The sequence below is a fragment of the Mytilus californianus genome, unplaced genomic scaffold (assembly GCF_021869535.1).
Source record: "Mytilus californianus isolate M0D057914Y unplaced genomic scaffold, xbMytCali1.0.p SCAF_9, whole genome shotgun sequence".
NCBI lineage: Eukaryota > Metazoa > Mollusca > Bivalvia > Mytilida > Mytilidae > Mytilus > Mytilus californianus.
The window spans coordinates 47946323-47962741 of NW_026262745.1; the positions used below are offsets into that span (position 1 = coordinate 47946323).

A 16419-nucleotide genomic window follows, 5' to 3' on the forward strand; every position below is an offset into this window, starting at 1 on the left:
GGATTAAACGATTATCAGCAGTCGATGCTTTTTTATTAAATTTAAAATATAACTTCTCGTGACGGACTAAGTTTTGTCTTGTTGAACCGTACAAGTCAAACACATTAACAAACATCGTTTCATTGCTTTCCTTACATATAGGGGAAAGCAAAAACATAAAAGATTTTGGTAAGTAACGCTTCTCCCATTGAGGATTCCGACAATGTCATACTTCAGGTGTAAAGAACAACTCAATGACTTCGAGAGATCTATGTGTTTATCAGTAAATAAAATGATAGAACAAAATAGTATCCCAACATTTTATACGACTTTTTGGGAAATATGCCATATTTCTATCGGAAATCACTGAGGAAGTCTGAAGTTTTTATACAACTTACGGAACGCAATATTTGTTTTGCTAAGGTTTTTGTCATTTGTGATGTGTTTACTTTACCTTGTCCTTGTATGCAATTGCTTGACTCTTCTAATTCCACCATTGATTCGTAAATGTTAAATCGACATCATCATATTGTTTTACAAACGACATGCCTGTATGAAACTAGTAAATTAATTACTCAACCATGGGATAGACATGTAAAACGCATGTTTATAAAATTTACTATGGCGAACGAACGTGTCTTAATAACTATTAACTGTAAAGGGAACTAGAGTCATTCCATTATAAAACCATTAAAATTCATGGTTATCAAGACATTAAGAGAAGTGTTTGGTGCTTTTAACCCTCTTAGAATGATACTTATGAGACCAATGAAATGTAATTGTGATCATCAATCAAAATCTGGATAATATATCTCTGTAAGTTAATTTTGCATTTATTTACAACTTTCTTCGTGCTATTTAGATGTTGTGCTAGGAATTTGTTTCGCTTTTTTCAGGGGACAATTATGTACGTCCCATCTGGGGGACAAGTTTTATATTGGATACATCTAGCACTACCGCAGATGCCTATCATTTGATAGAAAATTGGATAACTAATCGGAAATATTGAATAGATATTATCGCAATAGTATATATGTTATTACTGATTGTTTAATTTGGTGTTTTTATTATGTTTACTTATTTCCTTTGTCAGAATTTCTAACTAAAATGTGTATGAATATCTCTCATCTTTCCATACAAAACTAAATTTCGTGTTTGTCCTGTACTAAACAGGGAATTTGGCTAAATAAAAATGTCCTTCACACAAAAATGCTGCTTAATGCTCTGAAAATAATTCAAAATGCAGTGTATTTAAAGTTTTACATTTGACTTTTTTTATTCTAAATTTCATGCTTAGTTTTTTTCTTTCTCTAAATTCAGATTTTAGGTGTCATATACATCCTTGCAAATTATTGAGCGCTTATTTTTTTACACTTGAATTGTCTCGCTTATTCTTGTTGTGTTATTAAAAACAAATACCACCAACAACAACAAAAAAACCAACAACACCATCAACAACACCAACAACAAAAACAACAACACCAACAACCAACTTTAGTTTTTTTTTCTTGTACTTTTTTTATGGTGTTGAAGATTTTCATATACTGGTGTACACTTCTTTGTTATCACTCAATTTGCCAGTTTATTTCAACGGATGGAAAGATGCTTCTTTTGAAAAATAGTAATAACTTTTTGTCTGATTTGTTACTAAAGGATTGTTTATGTCGTCTAATTGACCAACTAAAAAGATCGGTTTGTATTCAAGGTTTGTTTAATAAAAACTAATAAGTATAGAATAATTGCAAGCTCATGATGTTAAATGTATGCAATATTATCCTTTAAATTACAAAATAAAGGTTTCATTAATAGATTGATCATATATAATTTGTATTCATCGTGATCATGTTATTTGAGAACAGTTCTTTAAACTCATAAAGGAGCCAGGAAGAGTTGTTTTATAACAAGCGACGCAAATGAGGACTTCAGTCAATAGTTCTAGTCAATCTTCCTTGACAACTGAATATAAACAAAGCAGAGCAAAATAGAAAAGTACATACACACAGTTGTTTCTAAAACGTTTGAAGATCCGAATAGGACATTCAGACCACTCTTCAAACAAACGAGGAAAACACTATTCAAAGCGAAAATAAATTTCACTAATTTTTAAAAAAAAAAGCACTACACAGTAACAATGAGTAATGTACATATCTAAAGAGTGAAACAACACATACACTTTTATCAAGCTGCAAGACCGACTAGAAAATAATGATCAATAGGATAATATATACTTTTAGAATCACTACTTTTCCATAATAAACTCTTATCTTGCTTACTATTTTTCAGATGTGTATTTGTCAGCAAGTTTTTTTTATATTTTTATTTTTAATTGTATAATTATTTATATTAATCATGTTAATATGTTCTTAATCGTATATTCATATATATAATTTTCTAAACAAATCTCTTTTTCAATGTTTTTTTTCTCCGACACAGAGATGGATTATCATCGTCTAACGAATAAAAACTTTTAAGTTGTATTTTAACTGGAACAATGATGAAATTTGACATTAACTGGGACAATGTACTACAATTTAAGCAAGAAGTTTGCCGACAGATACTATCAATGCATTCCAATTATTTGAATTGCATTAATCTACTTAAAAGGCATGAAAGGCACGGATATGCCTAATGCATCCAAGTCTCAATCCTATCTTTGGTCACACACACTTTATGGTCTCTATATAGAGCAATCCAAGCTAAAGAACATGTTTCAGACAAAAAAATTTGTTGTGTTGTTTGAATTAGGTATAATATGTTCATGTTAAATTCAAAAGGTCGTATTCATACACATTGCCAGTAAATTTGTTATATGGTCTTTGAGGTTTGATATGCGTTAGTAAGGGTTAAAGCGCGTCGGCCAGATGTTTGAATAATGTGTCCGGGAAGGGTGATATGTCTCCCAGATTTACAATTTGAACTAACGTTTAATATCAGACTCAGGGTGCCGGTCTAGTACAGAGCAGGCTTTATATTGATATCACATTAACATGTTCGAGTCCAGAATGTGAATTGAATTTGGCAGTCGGCGTTAAATAGCCACCCTGTATCATCTTCAGCGCCAATTATTGTTTTGGCTTTCGAAATCTTTTCATGATATATTACAGGTGATTAAAGAAATACATATGATGTGCGAATATGTGTTAATGTTACTATGTCTTAACATATAATAGTTGCATATCATTTATCACCAGACTGATTGAGTACTGTACAGATACTTTAGTACAAGCAATCTTAAGATGTATATAAACTGTACATTTGTAAAGATGTATATAACCTGTACATTTGTAAAGATGTATATAAACTGTACATTTGTAAAGATGTATATAAACTGTACATTTGTAAAGATGTATATAAACGGTACATGTGTAAAGATGTATATAAACTGTACATTTGTAAAGATGCATATAAACTATATAATTGAGAATGGAAATGGGGAATATGTCAAAGAGACAACAACCCGACCAAAGAGCAGACAACAGCCGAAGGCCATCAATGGGTCTTCAACGCAGCGAGAAAATCCCGCACCCGGGGGTGGTCCTCAGCTTGCCCCTAAATAAAATTGTGTACTAGTTCAGTGAAAATGGACGTCACACTAAACTCCAAAACATATAAATGAACTAAAATTAAAAAAACATACAAGACTAACAAAAGCCAGAGGCTCCTGACTTAGGACAGGCGCAAAAATGCGGCGGGGTTAAACATGTTTTGTGAGATCTCAACCCTCCCCCTATACCTCTAGCCAATGTAGAATAAACACATAGCAATACGCACAGTAAAACTCAGTTCAAAAGAAGTCCGAGTCCGATGTCAAAAAAAGGTAACAAAAGAAACTAAGCAAAATGACAATGATACATAAATGAACAAAGGACTACTACCAGTTACTGACATGCCAGCTCCAGACCTCAATTAAACTGATTGAAAGATTATGTCTTCATCATATGAAAATCAAGTACAATCCCTCCCGTAAGGGGTTTAGTATCATACCATCATAAAATATATGAGAAGAACATAACCAGTATCATATAAACTGTACATTTGTAAAGATATATATACACTTTACTTGTTAAAAGATTTATATAAACTGTACATCTGTTGAGATCCATATAAACTGACTCTAAATCTGGTAAAATGTTTATAATACATGTTGTATGTACATCTTTAAAGATGAATGTAAACTGTACATTTTAAGCGATATATATCATCTGTGTATGTCCATCATTACAGATATGCAAATATTTTAACAATCTGATACCTAAATAAACAAAACAGTTTAACAAAATGTTTATTAAAATAACACAGTCATGCTTTCAAACCTGTATAAGCTTATACATGTACATCTTTTTAATGATGACCATAAAGTGAAAATAGCAGTACTACATGATATATATTACTTGTTTGTCTGATCTAGATAATGGTAATGACTTCCCTTTCTATGCAGAGAAATTTTTACTTTTTTCGTGTAACTTTTTATGATCCTGCGATAATATGTCAGTCTACATTGGAGTATATTGCTCGACTCCTATTTGACAGTCATCATTAATGAAACCCGGTTAAGTCGTCTAATTAGTTTCTTCAGTAAAAAAAAGAACCATTTGTTTTTTGATTGAACAGGATATTTGTTTACTTTAACAAACATGTGCATTTAAGCAGGGATTTTATTTTGTTCAGCTTTTCACGAATGTTTAATTGTGCATACAGAGCACATGATTCCAAGACAAAGTTACACCCTCCGTTTTTGTATGTGACAGGCATTTCCATAAATAAAAACATGTCTATATTGTCAAGATGTTCCATCATATTTACGGTCGTTGAACTATGTGTATTGGGCTAGATGCTACTAAAAATGTGATTCAATTCACTTGGATTGAAACATTTTGTTTTATATGATATTTTATATAAATACTAAAACTGAATATACCCTTTAAGGTTTTTAACTCTCCCAAAATAACTACGGGTTTTTCAACTTTGGTATGTCGATACACTTTTTTAAAATTCTTATTAAAATTCATGAACATTACAGAACTAGCAAAACTAAATATCGCGTTTTCAGTGCTGCACAGAAGAGAATAGAAGCTTCTTCCAATTATTTCTTTAATACTAAATTTTAATAACTTTATCTAAATTACAAACTTTTTTTATAAGTTATACCAGACTTCATTTTTTGACTATCCGTAATGATTGTGTGTCAATCCATATTGAATGGCAATAAAATTCTGCATTAATTCTAAATTTCATTAGGTCAATTTCCTCAATAATAACTTATATATCACACTGACTATTTATAAAAAGCCTAACATCTAATTGTTATTACATTTAGCTTTCCAAATGTCAAAACCAAAGCATTATGAAGTATGATTACAAATTTCGATTAAAATGGATGTTGAGTCAGCAAATCGACAATCTAAAAGAGACAATATATACATCATATCTATATTTGCCGGAAATACACAGTTCTTTAAACATAAACTCAACCTATAAGTCACTTTCATTGTCCGATTTTATTCCGAACCATTATAGATCAACTTAGAGAGATTTGACAATTTTAGATAAGCAACACATAAATGCATAATGTATCAACGTTGAAATATAAGTTTAGGTAAATGACGCAAGTTAACAAAATAAACTATCATGTTAACAGTATATAAAAGGAACATGTAAACATTAAAAAATATAAATGGACGGTATCGAAAACTGTGATCCAAAAAGAGGTATGATTATACCAAACGGACTAACAGCAGAAGTCCTCAATAAATAAAAATAAATGAATGAAGAATAATAAAAAAGCAAACCGATAGGTGAATTTAAATAAAACAGTTATGTCAATTTCTGCTGCTAAATTGATTCATATGGATATTTCATTAATAAATATGCATGTTTGTAAACATTTCGCTATAATAAAAAAAAAATGGGTTCACCAATCGAAGATATGGTGATACTACAGCAGCAATTCTAGTAAGACATGTTATCCGAAAGAGTTATATAAATAACATTGAATAAGCAAGTGGGAAAAAAGTAATATGTTATACACAAACATGTTATTTTGGATTCATACTTTGAAAAATTACAAAGAGTATTACATATTATTCGTTTGTTCCTCTAACAATTCGAGTCTATTCATTTCAATGACTTTCTCTGTACGAAGTATCTAATATGATTTCATTTGCCCCATCTTTGTACTATTTGGTGGAATTGACGTCATACTACCATCGAACTGATTCACAGGTGCACTTGGGCTCACTGTTTGATTCATCTGCAAACGATTATTTTTTTCGTTTTGTATCGCCTCGTCATAAGTTGGAAGCTTTCCCTTTACATCGACAAAGCTGACCGCGCGCTTTGATACGGTTCTTTGTAAGAAGAGTCTGAAAAAATACATATTTATTTAAGTTACAGGAATTTGTTGATATTTACTTCTATATTAAAAATGTCTGCTTTTTTATTCTTTGATGTGGACATACGTACAATATTTCACAACGACACAAACAGAAATGCATTGTTGTACATGACCAAGACCGAAAGCGATGTGTGATTTATGTAGACTAGATATCAATCACAATCAGTTTGTATAAAATGGCACAACGTTTTATATTTACAAAATGAAAACAACACTTTATTAGATCATGCATTTGAAGCACTTTTGTTGATTTACCTTAATCAGGAACACTTTAAGCCGAATATTTAAAAAATAAGGATGTATAAGAAATGAAACAGTTGAAGAACTATATGACCAAATTTGACCTAAAATGATAGCTATATCAATCACAGGTAAACTTTGTATGAGGAGAAAATAAAGGTACAAATCTGTTTGCCTGAGGGAAATATAAATGTACAAATCTGTGACAAAGAAATGTTCAATACATTCCGATATACATTACATGGGAGGGAATCCAGTGACTGCTCATGTAAACATTCAAAAACAAATTTTGAAATTGTACATCTATACACAGAGCTGTTAGCTCATTTTCATGGCATAAAACTTCACTTTTATGTCATACGTATATTATTGAATGAAAACAACTAACGTCACAAGCTATCAGAACATTAAAATATCTTTAAAGTATTAATACAACTATTATATAGCGAACAGATGGATGAAAATTCTAGTATATAAATTCATACTTCGCACTTACTTTTAAAATCTGTTTGATTCATAGCGTTAACTTTAAAAATTTGTGTTTTTTTTACATCTATGTTACACTGGTTTATTAATGTGTTTTTGGATATGGCCTTTTCTATATTTATCTAACACTCACTTTACAAGAAGTATAGCCAGTAATATTGTGGAAAGTACTGCAAGCATAGCAACAATGGCCCATATGTAGGGCTTGTCATCTTTGTCATTCTCATCATCTAATAAAGCACAGGGAAATTCATGTTAAAAATATCATTCCAAAAGATACAGTGTTCATTTCCAAATCAAATTGGATCAAAGTAAAGACCATTTGTACAGTACGTAAAGAAAAAAGTTTAGCATCCCCAAGTTTTTGTAAAATGCCTAATGCTACGATAAGTATCGTGAGATAAAGGACCAAACCTTCGCAAAAGTATACATTTGACCTGTTAAGACATAACATTAGCTTTATGAAAACACAAAAAAATATTAAGAGAAATGATTTTTTATGGATAGATTACCACAAGCGCAGTTATTACACTGAAACATATTTTGACGCTGCGATGTTACGGGTTGTCTACCAGATCTTGATTTTCATGGAGTAAACGTGGGTGTGTTTTACACACACGTAGGCTGGTTACAGTATAGTGATTGCCAATCTGAGACACAATAGCTTTAAAGGACATCCATGTTGACCGCATGCCGATAATTTGTCATCATTGAACCTGCGATATTCGTCTTTTGCATTGTAAATGTATTTCTTCGTCAGAATAATGACTAGATTTTGCGACAATTTGACAAAGATATGATTAAATTACTTAAACATGAATTCATTTGAATAAAACCTTTTTTGATCAAGGTCCAAAAATCAATACTTTACATTCTAAAAGCATATTCCAAAAAATTTTGATTTACAAAATTTCACTAGACAATTCATTTGAATGGCACTAAGATATATATAGAATAACAATGATAAAATGTCGATACCTTTTGATGAATTGTGGTCTCCTGGTGGTGGTCTTTGTGTGGTGGTTGTAGGATCAGGAACAGGGAATGTACCTTAAATATCAAATGAATAACAAAATAATTTGATTACACCCATCATGTCCTCCTTTTATATGAAACTTTGTCGACGGCCCTATGGGCGTAATAAACTGGACAATAACAAATTACTAATAATAATGTATTTCTTCTGATTATTTGCATTGCATTATATCTTAACTGGATTAACAAAAGTAATTGTTCTAACCCACACTCCATTGTAAGGAATATTGTAATGTTTTCCCGTAACATTTCTAATTAATAATGTGTAATATCAAAAATGATATTAAACGCATCAACTATTTTTAATGGAGAATTCAACAAACTTTTTATTTCAAATGCCTGAAACATCGACACATTTTTGGAAGTAAAATGTAGTAACATGCGTGGTAGAAAATACAATTTGTCATACCAGGTAACATCATAAAAGTGATAATTACTTGATACGTGAACATTGCACTTCAACACAAACAAACGTCAACATACAAAGAAACGGACTGTAGATAATAATTGCCATATTCCTGACATGATACATGTCATTTCAAGAAAGAATATGGTGGGTTGAACTCGATTTATTGCTTGCTAAATCTCCCTTTTATATGTCAATGTTAAGAATACGACTAAACGAACAGTTGTTAAAACAGATTTTAATGTTTGACCAAACTTATTACCATCTTAGAGATGTGATTGAACAATAACTTAGCAAGTAAAACCTCTCATAAAATCAAAAGACTACATAAACAACTACTATATGCAATAAAGCTTTGATTTGCTGATTGAATTTTTGAAACAAGAATAAGAAATTTACAATTGTTGGAAATCCTTCCACAACATATTTTAGCATGGGTATGTACCCGTTGGTGTGTTTGAAATATACTGACTAGTATTCTTAACCTGAACATTGTATAAACTAACATGAAGATTGATTTCTGCTGAATTAGATATTGAAAATTAGAAATTAAAAAAAGTCCATACATTGATGTATACAAAAACCAATCTTACCAAAGCAGTAGGCTGATTTATCAGCATTCAACTGTGTCAAATAATAGGTCCTGTAGTTACCACAATTTCTAACTTTAATATCATACTTCTGATCACATGTGCTGTGTAATCCTGATTGACATACTTTTCTGTCAACGGTTTTGTCAGAAACATCTGGTAGGGTTCCTAAAAAATAAGAGCTTTAAAGTTGATCCAGCTTAAATCTGAATAGTTATAAGATACCAGTTTGTCATAAAGATTTTACAATTTTCATAACTTCACATGAAAATAATAATTAAGATGTATTTTAAACTCTCTCTTCGTAATATATAACTACGTCGAAAATAATTTATATAGCTAACAAAAGTATACACAACGGTCGGCAGACGCAAGTATTGTATCAAAAATATTCACCTTCCATCCAAAGCGGATATAAAGTTCCACACTGCATCATACCAACGCTTTCATTGACTATGTCATTTCCCGTCACACTATCAATTCTGTACCATCCTGTTGTTAATCGACTGTCCTCTATCGCTACGTCACTCGTCTGTAGTGTATAGTTCGATGACCGTTTCATTTCCCCTACGAGTATCCCGTAGTTACTGTTATGACATGGGTCGACTGAAACAATAATATATAACTTTTTTATTCAACTTTTCTAATTCTGAATTATTATGTGAATGTAATTGTTCTTTGTTATTAAAGTTGCACAAAAATTGTTTAATTTAAATTTTCTATAATTTTACCTTCATTGACCAAATCTATTATCCTTTTATAATGCATTGCTGTCCCATAGCTCATTGTGATAGTTTGTAAAGTCAGACAATATAAATTTCAAGCAACATTGTTGTTCGATATGCCACAATGACTACCTCACTTACACATAAGCATATTCAATGAATCGCGAAATCTTGTTTGACAATGTAATTTGACATATATTTTTAAAGTTCCAATCAAAATGAAAATACGTGTATATACCAAGTTTCCAGTGACTAAAACGTCAATGTAAGAAACCTAAAACTAAGCATTTAACATGGTACATTTCCACATATGCTGTTTTTTTTTTCCATTAAGGAATATATCACAATCATGCAAAGCTCTGATTTCTTGTCAGACTTCGGCTAAAATGTTTGTACTTTTCGGATTTACCAGCTCTTTATTATCAATAATAAATATGGCATTTACTAAGTCAGGAATATCACAGTTGTTTTCCGTTCGTTTGGTGTGTTTGAGCTTTTGATTATGCCATTTGATAAGGGTATTTTTGTAATTTTACTTTTTACTGAATTTCAAGTTAGCGATACCAAAAATTCATGGTCAACTACTTTAACTATACTCGATAATACGAGACAGACAAACGGACGGACGGACAATTGAACAACTCACAGACTGAAGAAGGTTAAAGTATAGTATTACACTCTTATCGCTATTGTTTTGTTATTATTCAGTCTTTTTCTTAGGTAGACCTTGATAACTTTACATGTATTTGACAAAACCTTTTGGAATTTGGGATCTTCAATGAATTTCAACTTCGTATGTTATTTGAATTTTTTTCTTTTTTTATTCGAGCGTCACTAATAAGGTTTTTTGTAGACGAAGCGCGTCTGGCTTGCACACTTATAAGCTTGGTATTATTGATTTTTTTCAAAGTATTTGGATTGTACAAAAATTACTTTAATGTGTATACGTATACACATTATTCGTTACATTTATGAAAGAGAGGGAAATTGAACTTATTGGAGCACATAGAAACGTTATACGTACATTCACATCCTGGTGTAAACCCTCCATTATCCGAAGTTTCTCCCACTGGACATTTCACCTCAGTACCTAAGAAAATGATTAATAGCATTATCCAGTCGTTGTACAAGTTACAAATAAATATAGATTTCAGTAGAACTATCAAATTTTGTAATAAATTCAACCAACATTGTACATGTTGTATATGTGGCTGGTAGTTGAAGAAGTTTCCTGAATTAAATCGTGCTAGGAATAACGATAAATGTATGCTGAGCTAGCTACTGATTGATTATTAATCTATTGATTCAAATAGCATTGCTGTGTCAGTATGAGTTTTAGCAATACATCGTGTTTTCACATTTCCCGTTACTCATGAAAATGAATCAGCTGTCTCGAATTCCCCGTCGTGACCTTTTATATTGAGTTAATGCAAAACAGACACCGCTTACTCTGTCGATGCACTCGTTGTTAGTTCATACCTTCCCCTAAGAAGTCATAACTGCTATGGTATATTTCAAATTGATTACCGAGGTGATACCATCGTTATTAAACAGGTGTCGACTTAAATTATTTCAAAGTCTTCCACGTGTATTGCTTTAATGTTTATTTTCTTTTTTATTGTTGTTCGGTGTTCAAAATTTACTGAAAAGTATTTTATTAAAACACTATTTGAACAATACTTAGATTAAAAGAACTAAAATAACATTATCTCACCGAAACAGTATGCTTGGTAGCATCCACTTGTAGGTTTCAAGTTGTATATGTAAAAATCGTCACAGTTTTTAACCTGGATGTCATACGAACTAGTACAACATCCTCCATTATAATTTCCTACACATGCCTTTACATTTGCAATTTCACCAGAAGACGGGTAGGAACCTATCAATATAGTATACAACCGTTTGTAGTTAACATGGTAAAGATAAAAATGACTACGTAAAGCAAGCATAAATATTCAGCAACGGTTTCAAAATTCTGTTTGTGCTTCAAATGTTACTATTTGCATAAAACAGATTCAAATCCACTCGATTACTCATGGGTATTCGTTATATTGCACGGATACATATAAGGTCAAAAAATATTTTATAGTCAATTAGCTTCTAACAGTTTTATTTTCAAAGCCAAAAAAAGAAAACTTCGGCCGTGGCATTGAAAAACAGTTGCATACAACAAACTTAAATTATGTGGCTTTCCTTTATTAACTTAACCATCTACAATAACGTAGATTTATTGGAGAAAAAAGTGCTTTATCGTTTAAAGATCTTTAAATATCTGTTTTCATTCTCAGAAAGAGAATTATGTGTTTCATTTGATTATTCATGACGATTTTAAAATGCAGCTAGCTGTTGACATTTTTTTACATAAAAATATATATTGTGTTTTTATGTGCCAGCTGAGGCCCACCTCGGGTTGTTGTCTCTTTGACATATTCTCCATTTCCATTCTCAATTCTATTGATTTAATTGAATGAAATTAGTGCCTACCATCCATCCATATTGGAGAACTGGTTCCGCATTTGTATCCACCCTGTGGACATTCTGTTGGCATAGTATTTCCTACGGCACTTATTGGACGGTACCATCCTGATGTTAGAACATTGTCACATAGATTTCCAATTTCCGTATTGTTAACCGATCGCTTCCAATGATCTAAAGTTTGATAGTTTTCCTCAAGGCATGGCTCATCTACAAAAAGAATTCATTATAAATTAGACGTTTTGATGGTTTAAATGAGCAACAGAACTCATGTTTCTATTGACTACAAACACACACGAATGAACTTAAATCGCCGTACTTTAAAGAGGCTCTACTTATAAACACCGGATTTTTTTCAAAAAGTTCTGTGATAACTTTTTACACAATTCAGCTCAGTTGAACAATTTGCTCTGGCTAGGAGTTTTCTCCTGTATTACTTTATTTGGTAATGTATATTTACGTTTGCTGCAAAAACGTTATTGAATAGCATTCTAATTATTATTATTAGAATTAAACATAAAAAAAGATTAAACATATCTTTTAATATAAAAATGAAATGTACAGCTAAAACGATCGATCTACTTAATTTTGAACAATACGTAAGTAAACTCAAAGAAATATCTAATGGATGGTTGTGTAGTCATCCCGTTCATTCTTATGAGGATTGTAATCAGTCAATATGAATATTAAAAAAGATTTTTCAAATTTGCCAGTATTATGAGTAATGCGTATGCCAAAACTGACCGTATTTGGACAATGGTTCAAATAAAAAGAATGATAAAACATGTAAAAATAAAAATATGTATACAGAAAGATATGGACTTGTGTTGTATATAAGTGTCAATTGTCGTCCTCTTCTCGTTAACTTGATTCGTGTATAATATGAGGCAAGCCAGGGACTTCTATTAAATCAGAATAACAAGAAATAGGCAAATATCCTTCAACTTCGGGTAATAGAAAGAGGAAAATTAATTTTAAACTTACATCTACATCCAGGCGTAAACCCATGGTTGTCTGATGTTTCACCTGCAGGGCATGCCAATTCTGAACCTATAAAGACAATATTTTATAAACAATTTCATTTAAAGATACCAATTGTATTTCCGATTATAATCGAAAAAAAGTACATACGAATAGATATCTAATGAGAGATATCTTTAAAATGCTACTATTCTATTCGTGAGAATAGATGATGTTAAATGATATCTTTATAACATAGATATATTACATTTAAAGCATTCTTTTTTATCTGAATGAATATTCTCTTCGTTCTCACATCATACTTTAAATAAAACGCATGGTGATAACGTACCAAAGCAATACGCCTGATAGCATGTTGATACTGGCACCAAATTGTACACAAGGTAATCTGTGCAGTTCTTGACTTCTATGTCATAAGAGTATTTACAACAATCTCCATCGTAATGTGCTGCGCATGCTTGAACTGTCTTCACAACTCCGGCGTCTGGATACGTTCCTAGTATAAAATAAAAACGAAGTGAATGAAATATAAAACATAAAAAACTGAAATATCTAAATTTTAGAAAAAATAAGACACACACCAAATAAATAAAAAAAAACAAGCAAAAACGAAATCGGAAAAAAAGAAAGAAATGAAGAACGATAGACAGACACACATACAGAATAACCAAGACAAAAGTAATCAACCATCAGTTGATTCAATTCAATATTCAGCAGAATGAATATCTAACTATAGTCAAGTCTTATCGTCATATTTCTACTTTTTAACCATTCTGTCAAATTTTATATCTTTAATCGCTTGACGACAAAAACATTTATTCATACTTCATATGCATTTGTCTGTAATCTATCTCATTTTGCCTTTCTTTGGTGTAATTACTGCCTTATCAGTAGACCTATTACATTTTTAATGTATTTAATCGCTAATATATTAGTATAATGATCCCATTGTGTTGATGTCTGTTTCATTTTTGACTTTCATGAAAGAGAGTTAATACAATATAGTGGCATGTATTTCCAGGTTTGATAAAATATATATCAACTGAAACATTAATCATTCTGAAATGGAACTAATAAAATATTGTATACCATATCAAAATATATTAATGATGAATTATCCTTTGGTTATTCAAGGAGACATAATACTTTTTTTAAAATACATATCAAACAATTTAAAAAACTTAAACTGAAATGCATTCATGTATGCACATGAGCCGGATACGAGACTCAAAATGAACTAGAACATACTGTATGAATGTGTAAAATTCTAAGTATTAATGATACGCTTACCTTGTTGAGTAAAAAACAAAGATATCAGGATTATGTTTTTACCCCAACAAGGGCGTCATATGATGGTTGAAATATTTTTCTATAGCTTATTCTGAAGTTTCAAAGTACATCTTGTGTTAAATCTTAAGAAGAAGGCTATCTAACACAAAAATATATTAACTCGTCTCTACAAGACAATTTATAGATTCACCTTATATCTCAATCATACCAAGAAGAAGAAATTACCATTCATCCAAATTGACATTGATGTCCCACACCTCATTCCACCATAAACGCATTCCGTTGGCATCCGTTCTCCCGCATAGCTAGTAATACGGTACCAGCCAGTTTCTAAGGTATTGTCACATATTGCAGACGGTAAGGCAGCATTTGCAACGGACCTATTATGTTCATTTGCCGTGTCCAAAACTTTGTATGTAAGGCATGGATCACCTTGAAATAAACGAGTATTAAATCATTCACCAATTATTTTTCGTTATCAGCATGTTTTGTTTGTTTTCTTACGTTTTACATTACTCCCATTTTAATTATAAATTTAATATAGTAGAGGATTAGAATTAATCGCAAAACAAAACTGATTTATTAATATACATGAACTGGAATGAAATGAATAGACATATTCACTTATTATCTCCGCTTGTTACTTAACTGAATTTTATTGTTAATCTAATATGTTTTATAAATCCATCTTCTATACATTAAATTAATTGCAACAGTAATAACTCCAAATAATGTTCAAATGTTTTTACAATTTGAATAAGTGAGCTGGGTGATGAAACTTGTTTCGGGTTTAATCAACGAACATAATTTAATCCTTGAGATATCTTATCAAAAGAGTAAAAAATAATTGAAATAAAAATTATTGATAGCTTCAAAACTATAATCATGGTGTTTTAATTTAAATTTGTGCTATATGTATGTATCCCTAGGTTCACTATACCCTAATGGAGAACATTATTATATCTTAAATCTCTTATATTTAACGATGTGTTATAAAATTAATATATTCGACCTAGAAAAAAATGTAAACAAAATCCTTACAAAAAATACTATTTATAATATGAAATAATTTTCAAAATCTATGTTTATAGTAGGAATTTCATAAGGACAATATTATAATATGTATCCGTTTTCACACTAAAATTGAACTTTACCTGAATTTTGTAATAATTAGTTTTAGCCACCATTGATATTTTTTACTTAAATTAAGTAAAGAAACTCAAGTATCAAAAGATACTCACATTTAGTTGTTAAAAAACGAATGAAAAGTATCATAAATAATGTAAAAATCTTCTCCATTGTATCCGTATAGCTATTTTGCTTTCACATTATATATGTTACTTCCAATGCATTAAAGTCTGACATTTTGTTTGATTGTCCTCATATACTTCCTGATTAATATTGGTCACGTGATTGGTTTAAATTCAAACAAAGAATCTATTGATTATCCATATAATATATGAGCCAAAATTATAAAAAGGTAAAACGTATCAACATCATCTTTTGGCAAGGACGTAAATTTATTTTATTGTCACAAGCAATAAAAGTTCTTTAAAATCAATGAACCATCTCAAATTTTCTGCTACGTTTTTTTATTATAATGAATATATGAGCTTTAATGCATGATGTTACATACACCTGTAATTTTATGATTATTTTTTACATGTTTAGAATAGAAATGATAATTAATTCATGGCCATTCGATATCTGTATTTGGGTGGTTACATTGTTTCTTCATATCATGCATGAGAAGTATAAATCATAAAATCTATAAATAACACTGGAAATTTTCAAACAATTTGAATTTCTGTCCTGAAT

The 16419-nt window shown here is 30.7% G+C and overlaps 1 protein-coding gene across 1 annotated transcript; it reads right to left on the minus strand.

Moving 5' to 3' along the window:
* Window positions 1-4248: 4248 nt before the first annotated feature.
* On the minus strand, window positions 4249-16009 carry LOC127714384 (uncharacterized). Its single transcript, XM_052220440.1, has 12 exons — window positions 15843-16009; window positions 14827-15033; window positions 13643-13807; window positions 13315-13380; window positions 12340-12540; window positions 11570-11734; window positions 10880-10945; window positions 9527-9736; window positions 9134-9298; window positions 8078-8149; window positions 7233-7329; window positions 4249-6341 (listed from the first exon to the last, which is right to left on the minus strand). The coding sequence occupies exons 1-12, from the start codon at window positions 15898-15900 to the stop codon at window positions 6125-6127; spliced, it is 1689 nt and encodes a 562-aa protein (XP_052076400.1). The 5' UTR covers window positions 15901-16009; the 3' UTR covers window positions 4249-6124.
* Window positions 16010-16419: the final 410 nt, after the last annotated feature.

Bases quoted from the DNA above. Each gene is read 5' to 3' on its own strand.
- LOC127714384 (XM_052220440.1), bottom strand. From the start codon at position 15,900: ATGGAGAAGATTTTTACATTATTTATGATACTTTTCATTCGTTTTTTA. The intron at 11,735-12,339 runs GTAGGCACTAAT...CTATATTGATAG, and splicing joins TTCTCCAATATGGATGGATG to GTTCCTACCCGTCTTCTGGT. The intron at 6,342-7,232 runs GTGAGTGTTAGA...GTATTTTTTCAG, and splicing joins CTGGCTATACTTCTTGTAAA to ACTCTTCTTACAAAGAACCG.